The sequence below is a fragment of the Acinonyx jubatus genome, chromosome E2 (genome assembly GCF_027475565.1).
Source record: "Acinonyx jubatus isolate Ajub_Pintada_27869175 chromosome E2, VMU_Ajub_asm_v1.0, whole genome shotgun sequence".
Classification (NCBI taxonomy): Eukaryota; Metazoa; Chordata; class Mammalia; order Carnivora; family Felidae; genus Acinonyx; species Acinonyx jubatus.
Genome location: NC_069396.1, coordinates 52,725,624 through 52,746,687, shown reverse-complemented (window position 1 = coordinate 52,746,687; position 21,064 = coordinate 52,725,624). Strand labels below are relative to the sequence as shown.

General features: G+C 58.9%; 3 protein-coding genes and 1 non-coding gene across 7 annotated transcripts; 2 read left to right on the top strand and 2 right to left on the bottom strand.

Moving 5' to 3' along the window:
* The first annotated feature begins 2,464 nt into the window (after positions 1-2,464).
* SLC17A7 (solute carrier family 17 member 7) lies at positions 2,465-12,920 on the top strand. Its single transcript, XM_027038100.2, has 12 exons — positions 2,465-2,616; positions 6,630-6,882; positions 8,059-8,177; positions 8,461-8,575; positions 8,654-8,741; positions 8,897-8,983; positions 9,073-9,215; positions 9,879-10,028; positions 10,200-10,332; positions 10,815-10,925; positions 11,145-11,272; positions 11,514-12,920. The coding sequence occupies exons 1-12, from the start codon at positions 2,555-2,557 to the stop codon at positions 11,805-11,807; spliced, it is 1,683 nt and encodes a 560-aa protein (XP_026893901.1). The 5' UTR covers positions 2,465-2,554; the 3' UTR covers positions 11,808-12,920.
* GFY (golgi associated olfactory signaling regulator) lies at positions 12,365-17,090 on the bottom strand. 4 transcript variants are annotated; one of them, XM_053210418.1, is made up of 5 exons: positions 16,419-17,090; positions 15,807-15,960; positions 14,308-15,511; positions 13,917-14,090; positions 12,365-13,433 (listed from the first exon to the last, which is right to left on the bottom strand). In XM_053210418.1, exons 3-5 carry the CDS (start codon positions 15,488-15,490, stop codon positions 13,234-13,236), a joined length of 1,557 nt encoding a protein of 518 aa, XP_053066393.1. In that variant the 5' UTR covers positions 15,491-15,511; positions 15,807-15,960; positions 16,419-17,090; the 3' UTR covers positions 12,365-13,233. The 4 variants fall into 4 exon arrangements, with proteins under 4 accessions (XP_053066393.1, XP_053066394.1, XP_026893902.1 ...); XM_053210419.1 differs by having other exon boundaries at positions 15,838-15,960; XM_027038101.2 differs by lacking the exon at positions 15,807-15,960.
* Positions 17,091-17,878: 788 nt separating this feature from the next.
* On the top strand, positions 17,879-18,741 carry PTH2 (parathyroid hormone 2). Its single transcript, XM_053210326.1, has 2 exons — positions 17,879-18,056; positions 18,560-18,741. The coding sequence occupies exons 1-2, from the start codon at positions 17,932-17,934 to the stop codon at positions 18,732-18,734; spliced, it is 300 nt and encodes a 99-aa protein (XP_053066301.1). The 5' UTR covers positions 17,879-17,931; the 3' UTR covers positions 18,735-18,741.
* Positions 18,742-19,156: 415 nt separating this feature from the next.
* Positions 19,157-19,263, bottom strand: LOC113593468 (U6 spliceosomal RNA). Its single transcript, XR_003413646.1, has one exon. It is a non-coding gene; the product is annotated as a U6 spliceosomal RNA (small nuclear RNA).
* Positions 19,264-21,064: the final 1,801 nt, after the last annotated feature.

Here is a 21,064-nt window from a genome sequence, read left to right as displayed (position 1 = left end):
CCATTGGTGATCCGATGCATGCCATCATCTCCAGCCTCCCCTGCGTCTCGTCCTGGAACAGTGCTTCATGTCACAATCACACAAAACTGTGTCCCACTTTCCAACTCGGCAAGCACCGTTTCCTGTACCGCGGACACTCCCAAAGTCGTCCCTTTCAGTGAACTTTCTCTGGGAAGCTTTGCCAACTTCCAGCTGTCTCTGGTCTCCCCTGGCTGAGTTAGAATCCTCCTGTGGCAGTGGCGGTGTCTGGAACCAGTGTTACCTGGTTGTAGCTCCGCCCCTGTGGTGCGGTAACGCTTTACAATGAGCAGGAACTCAAAAAAGGAGTTCATGAACGAATGCTAACTCTCTCCTTCCATAGTGAGTCCTAAGAGGATAGGTAAACGGAGGAGCCTCAGTGGTAAACGTTGGAAGAACGGCGAGACCAGTGCGGTTGGAATGGAGTCAGTGAGGTCGGGTGGCAAGGAGCAGATGGTGAGAAGGTGAAAAGGTAGCGGGGATGATCTCGGGTAGGGTCTGTTGGACCTGAAGGAGCGAGCGTGGGCTCCGGCGTCCACCAGAGGGCGCCTCGCAGCCTCAGGCTGTTGTCTCTCTCAAAACTACAACTCCCAGCGGCCCTCGGGGAGCGCGGCTCTTCTGAAGCGCACGGTGAGGTCCAGCCACCGCTGGGACTTGTAGTTAGCACGGGGACCCTCCGTGGGAGGCCGAAGAACTCTTTTCCAGGTCCCCCAAAAAGTGTGGAGCTGGGTCCTTTCCGCCTTCTTCGGTCTCCATGGTGACGGTTCCGGCGCAGGCCCGGGATTTGGCAGCGGCCGGGGCCCCCCTCCCACTCCCTCCTCTTCACCATCTGCTCCACCTTCACACCTGGCCCGGAGCCGCGGCCGCCGCCTCCGCACCCGGGCCGGGGATTCTGCCGCCACAGGGTGGCGCTGGTGGACGGCTCCGCGGGCTACTCCTCCCACAGACCCGGGAGTCCGGGTCTCCGGCCCCTCCTCCCTCAGATCCTGAGGTCCCGGCCCCCAAACCACCACCCCTTACCAGGGATGCGGGGGGTTCTCAAACACTGGCAAAACTGTGAGCCCCAGGGACCCAATGGGACAAGGCGATAAACGGGAGGCCGCGGTGGGCAGTGGCTGCCGGGCCACCGGGTCAGTGGCGCCCGCCCGCCGCGCCGGCTGCTCCCTCCCAATCCACTTGAGGGCCTGTGCCACATCATGAAAATTTAATCCCAAACGCATTTGCGGCCCGACTCAGGGAGGCGGAGAGGAAAGGAGCACCCTCCCGGCGCTTGGATCTGGAAGTGGCCTCAGCATCGGGGAGAAGGGCTGGTCTGGAGAAAGGAGCAGGGGCAGGATCTGCCTGCGGGCCAGGGACCTAGAAATAGTCCGGGTTCAACCCCAAAGGGGCAGGGCTGGAAGTCAGAGATGGAGTAAGAGGGCGGGGACAGGTCCTAGCAGGAGGGGGCACAACTCAGGGGGCGGAGAAAGAACTCCGGGTGTGGGTGGGGACAGAACTCAGACGGACAGATTCCAGGGGAAAGGGGCAAAAATTAGGGCAGGGTCAGATGTCTGGGGAGGGGACCGAACTCAGGGAGCGGGTAGAGAACTCGGGGGAGTGGGGACAGAACTCAAAGGGCGGGTTAGATTCCAGGCTGGGAGGGAATTATGGGGGTCGCAACTGGGAACTGGCATATAACCGTCAGGGGTTAGGAAACAGAGGATGCAGAAACCATGAGGGGCATGCGCCCCAAAGGGAAATAGAGATGGAAGGGGGTAGAATTTTAAAAAGGAAAGACGGAAACAGGTGGATGGAAGTCCAGAGGGAAGAAACTGGGTGGGGGAAGAACAAGAGGGGACAATGGGTGGATCGAAATGGGGAGTTGGAATTCAGGGGGAAAGAATTCTCTGAATGAGAAAGCACCCTCTGAATGAGGAAGTCGGAGCTGAGGGACGACGCGGGATGGGGGTGGAATTCGGGAGGCGGGATGTGGAACTGGAAGGCACAGAAACTCGGGGGGATAGGGCTGGAGAATGGAACGTAGAAGATGGAACCGTAGGGGGCGAAAGCGCCAGGACGAAATTAGGGCGAACTAAAAAGGAGAGGGAAACCTCAGGTGGGCAAGAGAACTCGGGAGTAGAGAAAAGAGATAGAAGGAGCTGGGGGGAGGATGGAAACGGGGGGCGGGGAGTAACTCCGGGAAGGGATAGAATTGGGGCGACGCAACCCGGAGGAGTGAGTTCAGAACCCAGAGGCGTGGTCTTGGAGTGGAAGGGGCAGGCGGAAAGGAGCCGGAGGGCTGCGGGAGGGGGCGGGACTAGAACACAAGAGGCGTGGTCTATCGAGGGTGGGCGGGGCATCACCACCGCCCGCCCCGCCCCCGACGCTGAGTCCACTGACAGCCCCTAGGCAGCCGGCACACGCAGCCTCCTTCCCCCCGAGCGGAGCTGCGGGGCCGGCCGGGCCGGGGCGGACCCCGGGAACCCGGACGCGGCCGCCCGGGCCCGCGGGCGGGGGGATCGGCGGGGGGGGGGGACCGGCGGCAGGGGCAGCCACCATGGAGTTCCGTCAGGAGGAGTTTCGGAAGCTAGCGGGTCGCGCCCTCGGGAGGCTGCACCGGTGAGCGTGGTGAGGGTCCTGGGTGGGGAACAGCCCGAGGGTCGGAGGAGGACGCACATTCCCACCTGGACAGAGACGGACAGTTGGACGAGCGATACCCGTGCATGGGGGTTCCACTCATCTGTTCTATTTTCTCCCTCCTCCAACAGTCCGCTCTCCCTGGTCCAGTGTCGTCCATCATCTCATTCATTTTTCCGTGTCCCACCCCACCCCAGACTCTACCCTTTCCCCTGGGACTGCCTCTTTCCTTCTCTTTGGATCTCTGACCCCCTTCCTCACTTTTGGGTCTCTGTTCACTTATCTTCACTCTGCCTCCTTTCTTAGGATCTTGCCCCCTCTCTGAGTCTCTATTTCCCTTTATCTGCAAGTCTCTGTCCCCCCCTCTCTGAGTCTCTGGCCACTGGTCTCAGATCTCTATCAACCCCTCTCTCTGGGTCTCTGCTCCCCTCTCTTGGGGTCTCTGACCCTCTCCTTTTGGGTGTCTGTCCCCCTCTCTCTGGGTTTTTATCCCCTGCCCTGGGTGTCTCCATCTCCCTGTGTCTTTTTCAGTGTCCATCTCTCAGAGAGTTTAATCTGAAGCTAAAGCGGATTGGGGCGCATTGGTCCTTGTCCTTGGGGAGAGCTAAGCTGGGAGGAGAAGCCAGGGTATCCTGGGTCTCTGGGGGGGAAAGAAGTTGCAGGCCAAAAATTAGGCCCTGGGGTACGGTGGACTTCCCGAAGGATATAGACTAGAGCTAAGAAGGACTTTTCATCATCCAGGGAGATGACCCCAGTGACCTGGGTGTCCCCAGGACAGTCTGCTGGACACCTCCACCCAAATCTCTCACCCCCAACCCCAGCCCTGGCTCCAAGTCAGAGAAATTACTCAGCTGCGGAGAAGCCTAAAAATATCCGGCCACAGTGCGGGGAGGAGATGGCCTCATCAGGACCATGCCCCTGCTGCCATTCCCTCGGACCCTGTCCCCTTGGCCCTGACCCCGTCTTTAGTTGACCCTCAGTGCCTCTCCCTAGGCCATGCAAGTCCTTCTCTAAGACTGAACACCGGTCCTCCTTGCTGCGGATCACTTCCTAGCTCCAAAGTTCCCCCACCCTCTAGTAACTGGAAAGATGGGAATAAGGCTGGACAGAAGGGAGGGGGCAGGAGGGTGGTGCAATGGGGGGCGGGGGAGCTGAGATAACCTCACCCCTTCTTTCCCCAATCTTCCAGCCCCTCCCCACCCTTTTTCTCGCCTCCTTTCACGAGTTTCTCAAAATACATCAGTGCGAAGTCAGGAGAGGGAGAGAGCCGTGCTGATGGAGGGGGCTGGAAGGAGGGTGGTGGTGGGAGGGATGTGTTGCTCAGGCCCCCTCCCTCAGCCCTTGCGTCTCAGCTTCTCGTGTGTGTCTGGGCTTCTCAGTCTGTCTGTGTCTTACCTTCACCTCCCTGAGCTGCCTCCTGAGCCTCTAGAGACCCCAGAGCTCAGAGCTGCCCCCAAGACAGTCACCAAGGAGCTGGAGTTTGAGAAGAGCTTTGCAGCTGAACCCTGGACTTTATACTTCGATGGCTGGGGAGAGGCAGAATGTCCTGTACCGGATGTAACACCCTGATTCCATTAAATCCTTTAGACAAAGCTGGGGAAACTGAGGCTCAGTTCGAAAAGGGGGGAAAAAAATCAATGGATTAATTACAAATGCCGTCATTCGAACCCAGACCAGCCCCTCCCAAGCCTGGGACGGAGGCTGCAGTTTCCTCGAGATGAGTGATCCTGGAGTGGGTGGGAACTCCCTGAGACCAGGAAACAGACGGTCACCCGGAGCGACTTGTGACAAGGACATGGCAGGGGGAGGGGAATGCAGGAGAGACAGGAGCCAAGGTGCCTCCTTTCTGAGAACCAGGCCTTGGATGGGGCGATGGCAGGGGCCAGGGAACGCTCAGAACCCGTCATCACACGCTGCTGTGTGACCTTGGACCTGCTACTTCTGCGTTCTGAACCTCAGTTTCCCTAGATGTGCAATGGCAGGAGACTACCAAGGGACATAAGGGGACAGAGGCCTGCGAGAGCAGGGGAGCGGACAGAGAACCGGAGAGAAGCAAAGACAGAGACCCAGGGAGAGGGAGATTGTGGCACCTTCTTCATTTTGGTGAACTGCTTCCTAAGCGCGGCACTCCGGGCACCCAGGAAGGGGAGGAGGACCTCCCTCCAGGCCCTCCCCCTCTCTGTTCTTGTCTTCTGGGAATCACTTGGGTCACTTCATCTCTGCACCCTGGTTCTCTTGTCCTGAGATGATCAGTATCACCTGGCAGTTGCCTCTTTGTAACTTCACATTCTACCCTGGTCCCCATTTTATAGATGTGGGATACTGACACCCTCCCCCCCCCCCCCCCACCGCTGCAGCCCATTTAGAAAGCCTTGGTCAGGTATCTATCTGACACATTGGAGTATCCACAACGGGTATCAAATTTCAGGGGCTGCAATCACATCCTGAGTTTCAGGGTCCAATAGCCTCTGATGGTAACCCGGGTCAAAGTCTACTCGCTATGGCTGGCAGGTTCTGATGCGGGGTGGGGGCAGTCTCTACCAGTCTGAGCTTACATTCTGGGGCATCTATTCCCCGCCCCCCCCCCCCAATCTGGCTCTCTTTCCTGGTCCCTCCTGGGTACTGTCCACTCCCCCAGTCTCTTTCTCCTACCCCGTTTCTTAGCTGGCCCCCCCTCAACCTCCTTAAGTTCTAGGATGGGGAGGGTGGCTGTGTTCTCTCATCGCTTCCACCCGCCTCCCCCCAGACCGTCTGGCTGTTCTTTCCTCCCCCGTCCCAGTCTCCCTCGCCTCCATCTGTTCTAGCCCCTTCCTGGGATCCAGCCCGATCCCCTGGCTGCGTACCCGCCTCAGAGAGGGGCCGCATCTCGCAAATCACGTCCCCAGCTTGTTTCTCCTCAGTCCCTTGGTCTCTCCATCTTTCTCTGCATCTATGTGTCCTCTCTTTCGGGTTGCTGTCCTTCTCCATCTCTGAGGTTCTGTCCCCTTCCCTCTCAGGGTCTCTGGTCTGTTCTTCCTTTTCTCTCTGGGTCTCTGTCTCTCCTTCTGTGTCCCTGACCCTCTTTGTTTCAGCCTCTGCCCACCCCCACCCCATCTCTGTCGCCTTCCTTTTGGACACCCTGTCTCAGGGCACCTCTCTTTCCCTGCAGCCTCTCTCTGGGTTTGAGGTGGTTCTCCAAATACCCTATCCATCATCACAGACTCAATTCCAGAACGGGCGGGGGCGAGAGCCACACTGGGGACTGAGCCAATCCCCCTACCAGGGCCATCTGTCCCTTGCCAGGACACCACCCGCCACTCCCCCTCCCTACCCCCTAGCAGACAGCCTGAACTCAAGGTTCCCCAGGGATGTCTGGCTGGGCTGCTGGATTCCAGGGACCCTGACTTCTCCCCACCCTCAGGGAATGGGCTTCCGGTGTCTGAAGGGAGTCAGCTGGATGTCAGCCCCACACCTGGGGCCTGGAAGCAGGGAAGGGCATGCCGCAGGGGGCAGGAGAGGAGGGGGTCGGTATATATAGCAGACGTGGCTGAGAAGCATCTGTTCTTTTGACACCTTTGCTGAAGCATCTCCTTAGCGCTTTTTGCTTCCTCAAATAGACTCATATCTGGAAGAGGGAGCTGGAGAATCTCTGGGCCTTAGGGTGGGGGCTGGGGGCACAGGTTCTTGGATCACGAAGCGTACTCTGGGGTCTAAAACTCCTGAGTCAAGAGATAACAGGGCTGGGGGAGAAGGAAACTGAGGACCCCCATATCTGAGTCTGCGAGAGAAGGGAGCTGGCAGTGTGAATTCATGGTCTGTGGGGGATGGAGAGAGGGGGGTCCAGATTCCTGGATGGGGGGGGGGGCGAAGGGAGTTAGGGCCGGACTCTTGGGGAAGGAGGGAGTGCGGGCTTAGAATCGTGGATCTTGAAAAGCAGGAGGTTTTGCACTGGACTCATGGGGAGGAGGGGGCCGGGGGCCTGGACTTACGAGTCTTTGATTCTTGCTGCCCCGCAGCCTTCTGGAGAAGCGGCAGGAAGGTGCAGAGACGCTAGAGCTGAGTGCGGATGGGCGCCCGGTGACGACGCAGACCCGGGACCCGCCGGTAGTGGACTGCACCTGTTTCGGTCTCCCTCGCCGCTACATTATCGCCATCATGAGCGGTCTGGGCTTCTGCATCAGCTTTGGGATCCGCTGCAACCTGGGCGTGGCCATCGTCTCCATGGTCAACAACAGCACGACCCACCGCGGGGGCCACGTGGTGGTGCAGGTAGTTCAGGGGCGTGCCCCGGCACGCCGGCCCACCTGGCCCTGCCCACGCCCCCTGCTGACGTCACGTTCGTCCACGAGCAATCCTGGCTCAGCCCCTTCCCACCGCAGCCAGAGTAGCCCCGCCCATCTGTGCGTCCCCTACGCCTCCCCTCTGCTCTAGGGGGTCTCCTCTTCCTAAGCCCTGCCCCCCGTTAAATGAAGCTCCGCCCCTATTTTTCTCAGTGTAGACTTTGCGCCAGCATTGGGTTCCCTACGTGTTTTGCCCCTGCCCCATTTTGGGCTTCCTAGCAACTTTGCTCCACCTGCCATCCATGCCTGTCACCAGTGTCACAACTTAATCCCAGCCCCATGGCAGGCTCCACCCTGAGTTTTGATCCTGGCGTTTCTGAAGTTCAGTCGCTGCTAAATCCCGCTTCGTTGAGTCCGGCCCTTACCTAAAGCCAGCTTCATTTCAGACTTCTTCCCTATTTTTAAAAAACAATTCTAAAAAAACCACATTTATTTTGAGAGACAGAGCATGAGTGGGTGAGGGGCAGAGAGAGAGAGAGAGAGACATACCGAATCCGAAGCAGGCTCCAGGCTCCGAGCACAGAGCCTGATATGGGGCTCGAACCCACGAACCGTGAGATCATGACCTGAGCCAAAGTCAGACGTTTACCAGACAGAGCCACGCAGGCGCCCCAGACATCCTTCCTATTTTAATTCCGGTGTAGATCGTGCCCGTGCCCTAGGAAAAACTCCTGATTTAGGCATTGGCCTGCCTGCCTCGCCTCTTGCTCCCTTCCAGTCAGGCCGCCCCTTTGGCTACTTCCGGTCCCTGGCCAGACCCCACCCAGTCACTCCGCAAACAGTTCGTAGGTTGGTTAAGAGGCGTAAGTGGAGAAAGAGTCCCCACCCCATTTATGCGCCCCTAGACAGTCAAAGCTGGGGCACTGAGACAGCGAAGGCTTCTAGGCAGCAGCAGGCCCCGTTGCTAGGGCAGAGCAGCCCCTGGAAGCCCACCCAGAGCAGAGTTGGGAGGAGGACGGCTTGAATTCTGATTGGCAGGTGTTTTGGCGCGAGAGGGGAGTCCCTGTTGCTGATTGGCTGAGGGACTAAATCTCTCTGTGCTGATTGGTGGAGGGGCAGAGCCTGGGGGCGGAACAGCTCGTTTGACGTGCCTTTTGGCCCGCAGAAAGCTCAATTTAACTGGGATCCAGAGACTGTTGGCCTCATACACGGCTCCTTTTTCTGGGGCTACATTGTCACCCAGATTCCCGGAGGATTTATTTGCCAGAAATTCGCAGCCAACAGGTACAGGGCTGGGGTCTCGAAGTGGGCGGGAACTACAGTTGTGTGGGTGGACTTAGTGGGTGTGGCCTGGCATTTAGGGACTGACGGGGGAATGGGAGGAGCCTGCGTTAGGGGCGGGGTCTTGGAGGAAGGCGGGGCTTGCGATTGTGGAAGGTGAGACAGAGGTGGGAGCCGGGGGTCTTGGAGAACACAAGGCCTGGCCCGCCGTGGGCAGAAAGAGCAGAATCCTAGCTTTGGCGGGAGAGCTGGACCCTATTCTCGTACTACGGACTCTTCCCACCAGGGTTTTCGGCTTTGCTATTGTGGCTACATCCACTCTAAACATGCTGATCCCCTCGGCTGCCCGAGTCCACTATGGCTGTGTCATCTTCGTGAGGATCCTGCAGGGGTTGGTAGAGGTAAAGCCCTGCTCCACATGACCCTGTGCCTGTTCTGACTCCGCCTCTTCTCGTTGACTTTGGTTTTCTCCTTCCTAGGGGGTCACGTACCCCGCCTGCCACGGGATCTGGAGCAAATGGGCCCCGCCCCTAGAGCGGAGTCGCTTGGCAACAACTGCCTTCTGCGGTGAGAGGAAGGGGCTGGGATCCAGACTTGCGGGTCTGAGGGAGGAGGGGCTGTGGCCTGTACTTCTGTGTCCCAGAAAAGCAGGGGCTGGAAGTCCACATTCCCGGATCTGAGGATAGATGAGCCTCTTCTACATGTTGCACCCTCCCCCTTAGGTTCCTATGCTGGGGCGGTGGTCGCGATGCCTCTCGCCGGGGTCCTGGTGCAGTACTCAGGATGGAGCTCTGTGTTCTACGTCTACGGTGAGGGTCCGGAGCCTGGGTCCGGGTGGCGCTGGGGCGGAGCGAGGCCGGTCATCGCCTCGCTTCCGTCCCCCTCCTGATCCCCCCAGGCAGCTTCGGGATCTTTTGGTACCTGTTCTGGCTGCTCGTCTCCTACGAGTCCCCGGCTCTGCACCCCAGCATTTCGGAAGAGGAGCGCAAGTACATCGAGGACGCCATCGGCGAGAGCGCCAAACTCATGAACCCGGTCACGGTCCGGGCCCAAGCCTGATGGGGCGGGGGAGCGGTGGGGCAAGAAGAGATATCCAGGCAGGGAGGCAGGAGAAAAGGGGGCTTCGAACCTGCACGGAGTGTAGAGTGTAGATCGTGTTGGGTTGCTGTAGACTCTCAGAGGAGACAGGATGGGGACGCACAGTGGGCGGGGCTAGAACCTAGGAGGCGGGGTTAAAGCCCGGGGAAGAAAGGATCAGCAGGTGCTGAGGGCAGGGCTAGGTTGCTAGGTGGACAGAACCAGTATGAGACGTAGTTAAACCGGCAGAGGCGGGATTCGAGTGTGGGGGGTGGGTTGCTTAGACGGGTGAGTGAGGCTAGAATTAGGGGGCATAATGGAAATGGAAAGAGACTCCTGGGCTCACATTTATGGGTCCCTGAGGGTCATCATGGGGTCCGCACACCTGCGAACCTGAGGGACACCGTACAGTCGGGACGCCTGCATCTCTGAAGTGTCACTGTGAGGCTAGGATGCCAAGGTCCCCACAGGGACGTGGTCAAGCTGGTGCCCCTGCGTCTCCAGAGGTTTTAGTGAAGTCGGGAGACCTGGGTCTCTGTGGGACTATAATAGGGTCCCTGAAGGGACACGGAGAGCTCCCAGCCCTGGTCTCGATCTTAGCGGCCGCTCTTCTCCCCCCACCCCCAGAAGTTTAACACACCCTGGCGGCGCTTCTTTACTTCCATGCCAGTCTACGCCATCATCGTGGCTAACTTCTGCCGCAGTTGGACGTTCTACCTGCTCCTTATCTCCCAGCCCGCCTACTTTGAAGAGGTGTTCGGCTTCGAGATCAGCAAGGTTGGGCCCAGGAGGGGAAAGCAGGGGGCGCAGCGGGGGGAGATGAAGCAACCGGGCCCGGATCCCAAGAGGTTGGAACGAGGGACAGGAAGGAGCCAGTGGAGCACTAACCGGGTGGAGATGTCCGGCCGGCAGCCCCTGAGCCCTCGCTCTGTGCGCTCGCTGGTGCAGGTGGGCCTGGTGTCAGCGTTGCCCCATCTGGTCATGACCATCATCGTGCCCATCGGCGGCCAGATCGCGGACTTCCTGAGGAGCCGCCGCATCATGTCCACGACTAACGTGCGCAAGTTGATGAACTGTGGAGGTGAGTGGGGCGGGGCCCCGAGCCGGGTCTGGGACCGCCTGGGCGGGGCGGAACCAGGTGAGGATGGAGGTGGGGCCAGGGGCGTGCCCAAAAAGTCCCGGCGCGGGCGAAGGAGGGCGTGGATGGAACGGAACCCTTGGCTGCAGTCTCAGGGCCCACCTGGTGGCAGGGGCTGGTGCGTGTGACTATGCAGGGGCCTGGAGCTGACTTTTTAGGGCGTGGCCTAGTCGGGGCGTGGCCTAGTCGGGGCGTGGGGCTACCGAGGACCCAGCTGGGGCGGGGGGTGCTGGCCCCCGTGCACCTGGTTGAGGACCAGGGAGGTGAGGGTTTGGTTAGGGCGGGCGCGGGCGGAATGAGGGACGAGGCGGGCTGCACAAAGCCAGGGACCGGCATGGAGGCGGCCGGACTGGGGCGGGAACAGGCTGGAGAGGCGGTGTGGGGAGGCCGAGGCTCAGATGAGACGGCCCTCCGGCCCTCCGTAGGCTTCGGCATGGAAGCCACGCTGCTGCTGGTGGTCGGCTACTCGCACTCCAAGGGCGTGGCCATCTCCTTCCTGGTCCTCGCCGTGGGCTTCAGCGGCTTCGCCATCTCTGGTGAGAACCGCGGATCCGCAGCTTGGCGGACTCTGGACAGCTCTGTAGGGAACTCACTGGCTCAGGATAGGGGACCTTCCAGCCTCGCAAAAGGTGGTCTGGAAAGAGCCGGGGTGGGCGGGGGGGGGGGGGGGACGTGGGGGGTGGGGCGGCTCAGTAGGAGTCCCTCTGAGTGAGATTCACTGAGTCAGAGTGACGCCTTCTGGCTTGCCTCGCCAGGGTTCAACGTGAACCACCTGGACATCGCCCCGCGCTACGCCAGCATCCTCATGGGCATCTCCAACGGCGTGGGCACGTTGTCAGGCATGGTGTGCCCCATCATCGTGGGTGCCATGACTAAGCACAAGGTCCGTGCACTGGCTCTGACCCACTCGCCCTCCGGGTTTGTGTATGGCACCTTCCTGACGTGCGACAACCTCTCCGGGCTCCATTCCCTGCCCTCTCCTGGGTCTTTCCGCTTCTCTCTGGATCTCTGTCTCCCTTTCTCTGCCCGTCCTCCCCCCCCCGCCCCCCCCCCGCCTTCTCTCTCCCCCTCCTGTTTCTCTGTCCTCTGACCTCACCTCTCCATTGTCACCCCCCCCTCCACAGACTCGGGAAGAGTGGCAGTACGTATTCCTAATCGCCTCCCTGGTGCACTATGGGGGTGTCATCTTCTACGGGGTCTTCGCTTCTGGAGAGAAGCAGCCGTGGGCGGAGCCTGAGGAGATGAGCGAAGAGAAGTGTGGCTTCGTTGGCCACGACCAGCTGGCTGGCAGTGACGAAAGCGAAATGGAGGATGAGGCTGAACCCCCCGGGGCACCCCCTGCTCCCCCTCCTTCCTATGGGGCCACACACAGCACAGTTCAGCCCCCAAGACCCCCACCCCCTGTCCGGGACTACTGACCATGTGCCTCCCACTGAATGGCAGTTTCCAGGACCTCCATTCCACACGTCACTGGCCGGAGTGACTGTCAAGGAACCCCAGTCCTCTCTGTCCTGCTGCAGGCCTAAGAAGCACTCGCCCTCTTCCCCAGTGCTGTCAAATCCTCTTCCCTTCCCAATTGCCTCTCAGGGGTAGTGAAGCTGCAGACTGGCAGTTTCAAGGATACCCAAATTCCCCTAAAGGTTTCCTTCTCCACTTGTTCTGCCTCAGTGGTTTCAAATCTCTCCTTTCAGGGCTTTATTTGAATGGACAGTTCAATCTTTGACTCTCTCTTGTGGTTTTGAGGCACCCTCCCCACCACCTTCTCTTTAACCCCTGGGACTCTCTCGGGTTAAGCCCTGAGATTACTCAGCCTTCCTCTCCTTTCAGAAAAACTGAAGATCTTCCTCTAGAAGTTCCCAACCTCTCCCAATTCTATTTTGCATTTTCCAGGTTGGGTTAACCAATCGCCCATCCCCGCCATTCTAGGGATTGATTCTCACCAGCGTTTCTGAGGGAAAATGGCGGTTTCAAGCCCCCCTCCCCCCTTCACCCGCTCCCTCCACCAGCAGGTTCTGCTGAAGCACCAAATTCCCCAAGACCTCCCTAGCTTAGCACAATGTCTAGGGAAACAAGATGGCGGTTTTAACACTATGCCTCTCTCCACCCCCATGCACTTTTTCTGACATGTTTTCAGGTCTAAATAGTGGCTGCTCAAGTCCATCCACTCAACGGTGTGAAGCCACCATCACTGAACTTCCCCATGGTGGTTTCAAGATGCCCCTCTTCCCCCAGTTCCTTGCACTTTATTCTCCTGGGTGGTTTCAAACTACCCTCATTTTCTCAGTGGCCATTTGTTGTGTCCCTCAGGGGCTAAATGACTCAGAACCTGGGATCCTTCCCCTCTCAGACTCCCCTCTTTCGGCTTAGAATTTGGGGAACCTATGCAGGAGAAGTCACGGAATCCCAGGAAACGGAATGGGGCTGGGGGAGAGGGGTGTTTTTCCCCGGAGCAGGGTTGTGTCTTTGTGTCTGTCTCTGTGACTGTGAATCCTGCCCTGCCCCACTCCCAATAAAATGCTTTGGTGTTCACACTCAGTCGTCCTTGGCCTTGGCAGTCACAGGAGTCTGGGCCCCCAGCTCCCTCCTCTCTCAGACCCGGTATCCTAGGGTCCCAGCCCCCTCCTCTCCCAGGACTCAGGCCAGAGTACGTGTCTAGCTTTGGGAACAGTTGATTTATTCGGCCGCACTCAAGACGGTGTTCTCCGGTCACAGCGAAAGCTTCTCTGTGGGTGGGACTTCCTATCCAGGAGGACTACTAGGTAGCAAAGCATGCCAGGAGGTCAGGACCTCTGGGTCCTTCCTCGGCCTGGGGATGGCGCAGGTCTGGCGGGACGCGAGCGGGGCTCACACGAAGTTGTTGGGGAGCGTGGCGGGGGAGAGCGGCTCCAGGCTCTGGGGGCGCCTCCCGCAGGGCGGCGGGGGCAGCTTGGGCGGCAGCGGGGGGGTGGGCGGCGGCTGTTTGGTGGCGATGTGTGAAGGGACCCAGGCATCCGGCGCGTAAAAGTAGAGGTCGTAGGGGTCCTTCGGGGCTTCCAAATGCATAACTGTGGGAGCGAAGGGGCGAAGTCATCCCCAGGCAGACAAGGGGCCTGTCCCCTCACTGTGCCGCGCGCGGGCCAGTGAGTGGGCGGGAGAGAGGATTACGACTGTTCTTTAGAACCGGGTTTTCAAATTAAAGGGCGGGCGCCCCATTCCCCAAATGGAAGAGGAGGCGTGGCATCCGCGTAGCAGGGGCGGGGCCCGCAGGGGGGCGGGGAATGCGGGGCTCCGGCCCCGCCCAGGGAGGGGGAAGAGGCGGGGCTTGTAGGGACCCTTGGCTCCCAGCCTGCTGCAATTCCCAGCTGGGCTGGGGGCGGCGCTGGACGTGTGTGCGTGTGTGTGTGTGTGTGTGTGTGTAATTTCGGAGAATTGGGGGCAGGATCATGGAGAGGGGTCGGGGCTTCTATGGATCTAGGATGGAGGACCTGTACTTTTTGGCAAGCGAAACCAGGTTAAGGGAGCGTGCCGTCGCTGTAAGGGTCGCTCACCCGGTTCATCTCCGTCGTTTGGAAGCCGGTGATGTGCGAAGGGCCGGTGTCGAGCCGCCCGGCGGTAGAGACACCACAGCAGCAGGAAAATGCCGATCAGCAGGCCGATCCCGGCGAGGAATAGGCAGAGGGCCCCTCCCGCCGCGCCCCGGGGGCGCCCCACCAGGGTCACGCCTGAAGGACGAGGGGCCAGGAATTGAGAAATCTAAACCCCTAGCCCCCTTCTTCCTGAGACCCCCCTCTTTCCTCAGTCCCAACATACCCGTCCTCAGCACCCTCCCGCCTTAAACTTAGGAGCCAGGTCCCCAGCCCGACCTCTCCAAGACCCAGGAGTCCCGGCCTCCAGCCCCTTCTTCCCTCGGACCCAGGAGTCCGGGTCCTGGCCCCTCACCGGTCTCCTCCACTCGTTCCACCACGATGATAGTGTTGACTCTCTCACCTCGGCTGCGCCGCTGGGGGACCCGCGGAGTGGCAGGGGCCAACTGACTGGGGGACCCTGGAGGAGCAGGGGGGCCCGCAATCCGGGCTGAGGGAAGAAGGGCGTCAGGCCCTTTAGGGCTAGAGTCCTGGGAGGCCTTCAACTCAACTGTGCCAGGAGACTCTGAGGTGGGCAATTTAAGGGAGTCAGGCTGGGTGACTGCAGGGGTTTCTGCTTTGGGATTCAGGGGCAGCTCATTTAGGGCAGCTGTTGCTTCGTCCTTGAAAGGTGTAGTGGTTTCTGAGTGAAGACTGGCGGAGATCTCAGGGTCCGAGGTCATGGGGTTCTCTGTTGCATCTTGGTAGTGGGTTGTGGGGGATTCTGTCTGGGGAATTTCAGTGGGGTTGGGGTTGCTGGTTACATGGGATTCTGGGTGGGGGCCTTCAGTAGAGTCAGGATACAGGGTCTGGAGGAATTCAGAGTGGGGGGTTTCAGTGGTGTCAGGGTTTGGGGTTTCTGGAGTTTTGGGGTGAAGGCTCTTGGTGGGGTCAGGATTTGGCGTCTCAGGGACTTCTGCACGTGAGACTTCGATGGAGTTAAGTTTGGGAATCTCTGGGGATTCTTGGTGTGGAGTTTGTGTAGGGTCAGGGTTTGGGGTTTCAGGAAATTCTGGGTGTGAAGTTTTGGAGGGACTAGGTTTGAGGGTCTCAGGAGATTCTGGGTGTGGGATATCAGTTGGGTCAGGTTTGGGGGCCGCAGAAGGTTCTGGATGTGTTATTTTGGAGGGGTTAATTTGGGGGGTCTCCAGGGAGTCTGATATTGAGGTATTGAGTGAGTTAGATGTAGGAGTCTCAGGAGACTCTGGGTGTGGGCTTTCTTGGAGGTCATGGTTGGGAGTCTCAGGGAAGTCAGGGCGGGAGGGTTCAGGGGAAACTGCATGAGGTATTTTGGAGGGCTCAGGATAAGTAGCCACGGGGGAATCTGGGTTAGGCTGGTCTCCAGTGGAATTCTCAGAAGCAGGAGGGGAGGTCTGAGAAGGGTGGCCCATCTCAGGGAGGTCGGAGCCTGTAAGCAGTGAGGCCGAAGGGTCAGCCTTGGAACCCAGCCTGGCGAGGAGGAAGATGAGGACGAAGAGGATGGGGCAGAGGGATTTCATGGCTCTGGGAGACGCCTATAGCTGCGGGGAAGCAGGAAGGAAGGGGTTAAAGTTGGAAGCCTCCTGGGAACCCCCGCCCCCGCCCCTGCCTGGAGGCCACGCCCACTGGTCCCCAGGTGGGCTGTGATCCCGCCCAGCTCCGCGCCAGGGAAAGGAGGACCTAACTGCAAAGCCCAGAAGGCTGTGCAGTAGCTAAGGGAGACTGAGGCGCGGGGCTTCTTGGGAGTCGTAGTTAATTTCCTTATGTATTTCCCCGAGGCAGGGGGTGGGGGGCAGGAAAATTGGGAAAGAATGACACCTCTCCAAGCCCTCACACCTCCTCAACTTCTATTTCAGAGGATGTAGACCTCCAAGGAGATGCAGGATCCCTTCCTCTCTGAGGGCTCCAGGGACACCATCAGGGCACAGTTGTTTACGCTAAAGCAGGCTCAGAAGGAATGGCTGGGGGTTGGGGGCCCGAATGCCTGGATCTGAGGGAGAAGGGAGATTCCTAGGATCTGGGGGAGAAGGTTGCTGGGGGTTCAGACTCCCTGTTTCCAGAGGGTGGAGGGCACTGTGGGTCTAAATTCCTGGTTCTTTAGAGAGAAGAGGCCTGAAGGTTCACACGCCTAGAATTTTGAAGGGGGGGAGGCTGGATAACGGGGGAGAAAGGAAACAGGAGTATCGAACTCTAGGGGACTTGGAACTTGGAGTCCGAGTCTTGGGTCCTCCACAGATAGGCGTGGAGGGTTCTGGATTCCTTAGACTTCAGGAGGAGAGAGCTGTGGGGCAGGACTCCTCTAGTCCCTGTGTTTATTGGCGATGGAGCTGAGATCCCAGACTCTCAGGACTGGTCTGAGGCAGAGACACCTAGGTCTGTGCCCAGTGGGAGGTGGAGGCGGCAGATACCTGGATAGGACAGGGTCACTTGGGGCCTGGGGTCTCTTACCTGCTCAGTGGGGTCCAAGATAACAGCAGGTGAGCAGAGCTGGATGCAGAGAAGGGTGAATGTTGCAGAATGGCTCTGGGCGGGGCAGCAGGAGGTAGGGTCCCAGGGGCGCAGATGACGCACCTGACCCCCTCCCTGGGGAGCCTGGGAGCCTGGCGACAGGCTTGTTCTCTTAAAGGGACAGAGATAAAGAACATTGTTTCTGGAATGGGGAAGGGAGTTAGGGACTGGATCATCTATCCAGTGGAGGGATGTGGCCCAACCAAGCTATCTTTTCTTTGAAACCAGGCGTCCAGGCTATCTTGTGTCTCCTACATGCGAACCCAAGAGCCTAGGTCCCTGGTGCCCTTTTACTTCAAGACCCAGGAGTCTGGGCCTCCAGGTCCCTCCCCTCAGATCCAGGAATCCAGGTTCCCAGGCCCCTCCTGCCTGGGAGAACTAGGAGTCCAGGTTCCCATGTCTTGCCATTCAGATACCCAGATGGCTGACGCCCTTTGGGACTTCCCAACCTTGGCCTACCTCCCCACTATGTAGAAAGCACCCTCTTAAGAGCCAGTGTGAGAGGACTGGGCCTTTACAGCACCCCCAAACTCCTCCCCAAGAAGGCTTAAACTGATGCACGGGGTCACTCTTGTCTCTTTCCCCTCTTTGCGGTTTTTCTGACTCCTGATTTTGCTCATCATTTTACCAGCCTTCCTCCCCACCCCCCACCCCCCCCCCCCCCACCCCATACCCTTTGCCTTCTTCTGCCTTCCCTTCCCTGCCCTCTATCTCTCACTCTATCTTTCTGGTTCTCTCCCGCCCGGATTCATCTCTGGGCATCCCTGTCCGGTCTGGCTGTCCTTCCATCTCCTGTCGTTCTCAGAGCCTCCTCCCTCCACCCTCCGTCTCTAGCTGGCTCTTTGTCTTCTTCCCTGTTCCCCCTTTCTTTCCTTCTTCCTCTGTTGCTCCCTTTCTTCCTCTCTGTCCTTTCCTCTGTCACTCTGTCTTTGTCCTTCCATCTCATAGTTACTTCATCTACGTGTCTCTGCTTCTCTCCATCAGTCCCTCTTCTGTTGCTTTCCCTGTCTCTTTCTCTGTGTCTCTGGCTTCTGCTCTGATGGTCCCTCTGCTGGTCTCTATTTTTATCCCTGTGACACACCTCCCGTGTCCACTTCTCTGTCTGTCTGTCTCTCCCCCTCCTGCTTCCCCTCGGGTCCCAGCTCCTGGTCCCAATTAGTTGGTGGCTGCCAAGGCAGAGGCAGGGCCCCCACTCCTGGCTCCTCATTACCGCTGGCGGCTCCTAATGAGCCTGGTGGAGGGGCTGACCCTGCGCCCCCAGCCCCCTGGTCTGCGTCACTGCCCGCTGCGGGGGCTGTGGAGGCGATATAAGGGGGCCGAAGCCTCGCTGTCCGAGCCCACTGCGCGGTATCGGGCCCTGCAACCGGGCGCAGGAGGTGGGTGGGTGGTGGGGACCGGGGTTCTGGGCCAGGACGTGGGCCTCACTGAGCTCTTCCGTGTCTTTCCACAGGTGATGGAGACCCGCCAGGTGCCCAGGAGCCCCCGAGTGCGGCTGCTGCTGCTGCTGATTCTGCTGCTTGTGCCCTGGGGCGACCACACTGCCTCAGGAGTCGCCCTGCCCCCTGCGGGGGTCCTCAGGTACCTGCGTCGCCCCGACTTCCGACTCCCAGGGAGGGGCGGGGGTTCCGAGAGGTAAGGCGCACAGAGACTCTAGAGAGAGGAGGACAAGAGACTAGGGGTGGAGAGAGGTGGAGTGTGGACAGGGAATCAGCCCGAGAAAGAGATACAAGAAGATTCAGAGAATGGCGTTGGGAGATTTGAAAGGAGTCCAACAAGCAGCGGCGGATTCATTGCTTGAGCAAAGTTTACTGGGTTCTCAGTGTGTGCCAGGTCGTGCGCTGAGCGCTGGGGGTGGACACATGCATCAGACTCGGTCTCCGTACTCAGGAAGCTTCGAGCCCGGTGAGCAGAGAGACAGAGACCCACACAGAGAGAGACGGGGGACTGAGGCCAGACAGCGAGCCACTCCACAGGACGGTGCAGGGACAGGGCTTCGAATTAGACCGCGGGGGGCGGGGGTACAGGCGGCGGCTGGCGGGGGCCTGGACCCGCGGTAACCGCATCTCTTGGTCTCCTGGCAGCCTCCGCCCCCCCGGGCGGGCCCGGGAGGGCCCCGCCACCCCGCTGTCGCGGCGGAGCCTGGCGTTGGCTGACGACGCGGCCTTCCGGGAGCGCGCGCGGCTGCTGGCCGCCCTCGAGCGCCGCCACTGGCTGAACTCGTACATGCACAAGCTGCTGGTGCTGGACGCGCCCTGAGCGCGGTGCCCGCCCAACCTCAATAAAGATCCTCCCGAATGCCTCGGGTCTGCGCCTCCTTCCTGCGCCCTCCGTGTGCTCGCGCGGGGTCTGGGGGCGGGGCTTGCGTCGCTACTCCAGCGGACCTCTTCCCCGGTTCACTCTCTCTTTGCTCTCCCCACTTTTTTTTTTTTTTTTTTATATCATCTTTCCAACCACCCTCTCCCTCTGGATTTCTGCTCTGCCCTCCCTCCATGCCCCAGCTCTGTCCCCTCCTCTCTGTGCCTCTGTCTCTCCCCACCCACGGGTCTCTGTCCTCCTCTCTGGGTTTCTGTCCCTTTGTGTTTCCCTCTGAGTCTCTGCCCCCTTCTCTTATCTAGGCCTCTGTCACTCTCTGGGTATCAGTTCGCCTTCTCTGAGTCTCTGTACTTCTGTCTTTTTTTTTTTTAATGGAACGCTTCACGAATTTGCGTGTCACCCTTGCGCAGGGGCCATGCTAATCTTCTCTGTATCGTTCCAATTTTAGTATATGTGCTGCCGAAGCGAGCACATGTCTTTTTTCACCCTCCTGGTTTGCTAACCCTTTGCCTCGTCTCTCTACTCTTCTTTCCTTCCATTCTAAATCACTTTCTTTTTTCTCTGCCTGATTCCCTCATGTCTTTTCTTTCCTCTGTTGTTTCCGTCTCACCTTCTTCCAGTTCTCATTTTCTCCTTATTTCCGCTCTCCCATCACTTCCTGACTTCTGTTTGGGCGCAGTGGAAAGATCGGGGCTCTGGTGTGAAGAGGTACCTGCCATTCAAGACCTAGTTCCCCCAAACCTAGCTGTGTGGTATGGGAAGGACCGCTTAATCTAAGCCTTTCCCCCCCCCTCATCTGAGGATTAATCCAGATACACCATGAGAAAACATCACAGCACCCGCGAAGCAAAGCGCTTTTGTTGGAGACGGGTTTCTGCCTCTCTGGCAGCAGCTTCCCGAAGTTTGTTCAGGGTTTTCTGACTGCGCCCTTCCCGGGAGATCATCAGGGCGCCACGTTGGGGCGGGAGGAGAGAGCAGAGGGTACCAGGCGTGGGGCTCCACAGGCACAGGGTGCGGGCTCAGGTGAAGCGAAGCAGCAGCTAATCACAATCTGTCTCTGTTTCTATCTCTGTTCCCGTCTCTCTCACCGGCGGCTTGGCCAACCCTTCATCCCAACCCTCAATGGTAACCATGGCAACCTACCCGTTCAGCTGCACTGACGGCTCTGAGGCGCGTCCCGGGGGCGCGGCTCGTGCGGACCGCGCGTTGATTGGCCTACACAAGAGGGCGGGGCTGGGAGCGTGGGCTCGCGGGGAAGGGGGCGGGGCTGGCGCTTGGTAACTGGCAAGCTCTCCAATTTATTTCTGGGAGGCGGACCGCGCCCTAATTGGCCCTTAGACTGCAGGGGTGGGGCTGCTTCTCTGATTCAGAAATACTGAATAATGAATGAATAACTATACTCCTCAACACCAACCCGGGTTGGCCAAATTTCACAAATAAGACTCTAAAAGTCAAGAGTAATTCCCCCAAGTTATCAGCGACAGTAAAGGACAGAAGGGTAACTGGAACCCAAATCTGTAAAGTCTAGACCTTTCCATAACTCTCATGGAGAAATGGGATTAAAGTTATGTGCAGTTACCATATGCCGGGCACTCCTGTAAATATTGCACCCGCATTGGCTCTTTGAAACTCACAACTCTGGGAGGAGCCTTACAGGCTTTTGGCTGGAGGGCCTGGTGGTTGGGTCTTGGCCTGCGCTCCTTCCATACCTTACTTCTTCTCTAGATGTCTTGACTAGCGTTTGAGGCTTTTCATGAAATGATGCCTGGAAGTCTTCCCCTCTCCCCTCTCTTTTCCCCAGGAAATTTCAGCAATTCCCCCAAATGTCAATCACCATCCACAGGGAATAACACCTACACCCCCATCTCCAGACTGTGGGTTCAAGGCTGAGGGCTCCAGCCACATCTTGGAACCCTGACACTCACCCCATCCCACAGCGGCTGGGTGTTCCCCCAAACCCACTCCTCCTCCTCGGTTCCTGTTTTGGAGATGCTTCACTGTCTACCAGTCACTGGGTCAGACCCTCGTGCTGTCCTTGCCCTTTCCTTTTTCATCCTCCTTCACAGCCATCAGTCTCTGTCTCCATCCTTCCCACTCTGCCTCTCTGCCCTTCCCCTTCTTTCCATCCACATCCCCAGTGCAGCTCAGGCTTCGTCCTCTGCCACCTGGACCACGGCTCTAGCCTTCTCCCCACCTCCTGCCTCCAGCCTCACTTCGTATTCATCCCCTGTGCAGGATCGAAGCTCTGTCCCCCACCCATCGTTGATTCTGCC

Excerpts from the sequence above, each read along its gene's own strand:
- SLC17A7 (XM_027038100.2), top strand. The coding sequence starts at position 2,555 with ATGGAGTTCCGTCAGGAGGAGTTTCGGAAGCTAGCGGGTCGCGCCCTC. Across the intron at positions 8,178-8,460 it reads CAGAAATTCGCAGCCAACAG|GGTTTTCGGCTTTGCTATTG; the intron begins GTACAGGGCTGG and ends TCTTCCCACCAG. Across the intron at positions 11,273-11,513 it reads GTGCCATGACTAAGCACAAG|ACTCGGGAAGAGTGGCAGTA; the intron begins GTCCGTGCACTG and ends CCCCCTCCACAG.
- GFY (XM_053210418.1), bottom strand. The coding sequence starts at position 15,490 with ATGAAATCCCTCTGCCCCATCCTCTTCGTCCTCATCTTCCTCCTCGCC. Across the intron at positions 14,091-14,307 it reads GGAACGAGTGGAGGAGACCG|GCGTGACCCTGGTGGGGCGC; the intron begins GTGAGGGGCCAG and ends CTCGTCCTTCAG. Across the intron at positions 13,434-13,916 it reads AAACGACGGAGATGAACCGG|TTATGCATTTGGAAGCCCCG; the intron begins GTGAGCGACCCT and ends TCGCTCCCACAG.
- PTH2 (XM_053210326.1), top strand. The coding sequence starts at position 17,932 with ATGGAGACCCGCCAGGTGCCCAGGAGCCCCCGAGTGCGGCTGCTGCTG. Across the intron at positions 18,057-18,559 it reads CCCCCTGCGGGGGTCCTCAG|CCTCCGCCCCCCCGGGCGGG; the intron begins GTACCTGCGTCG and ends GTCTCCTGGCAG.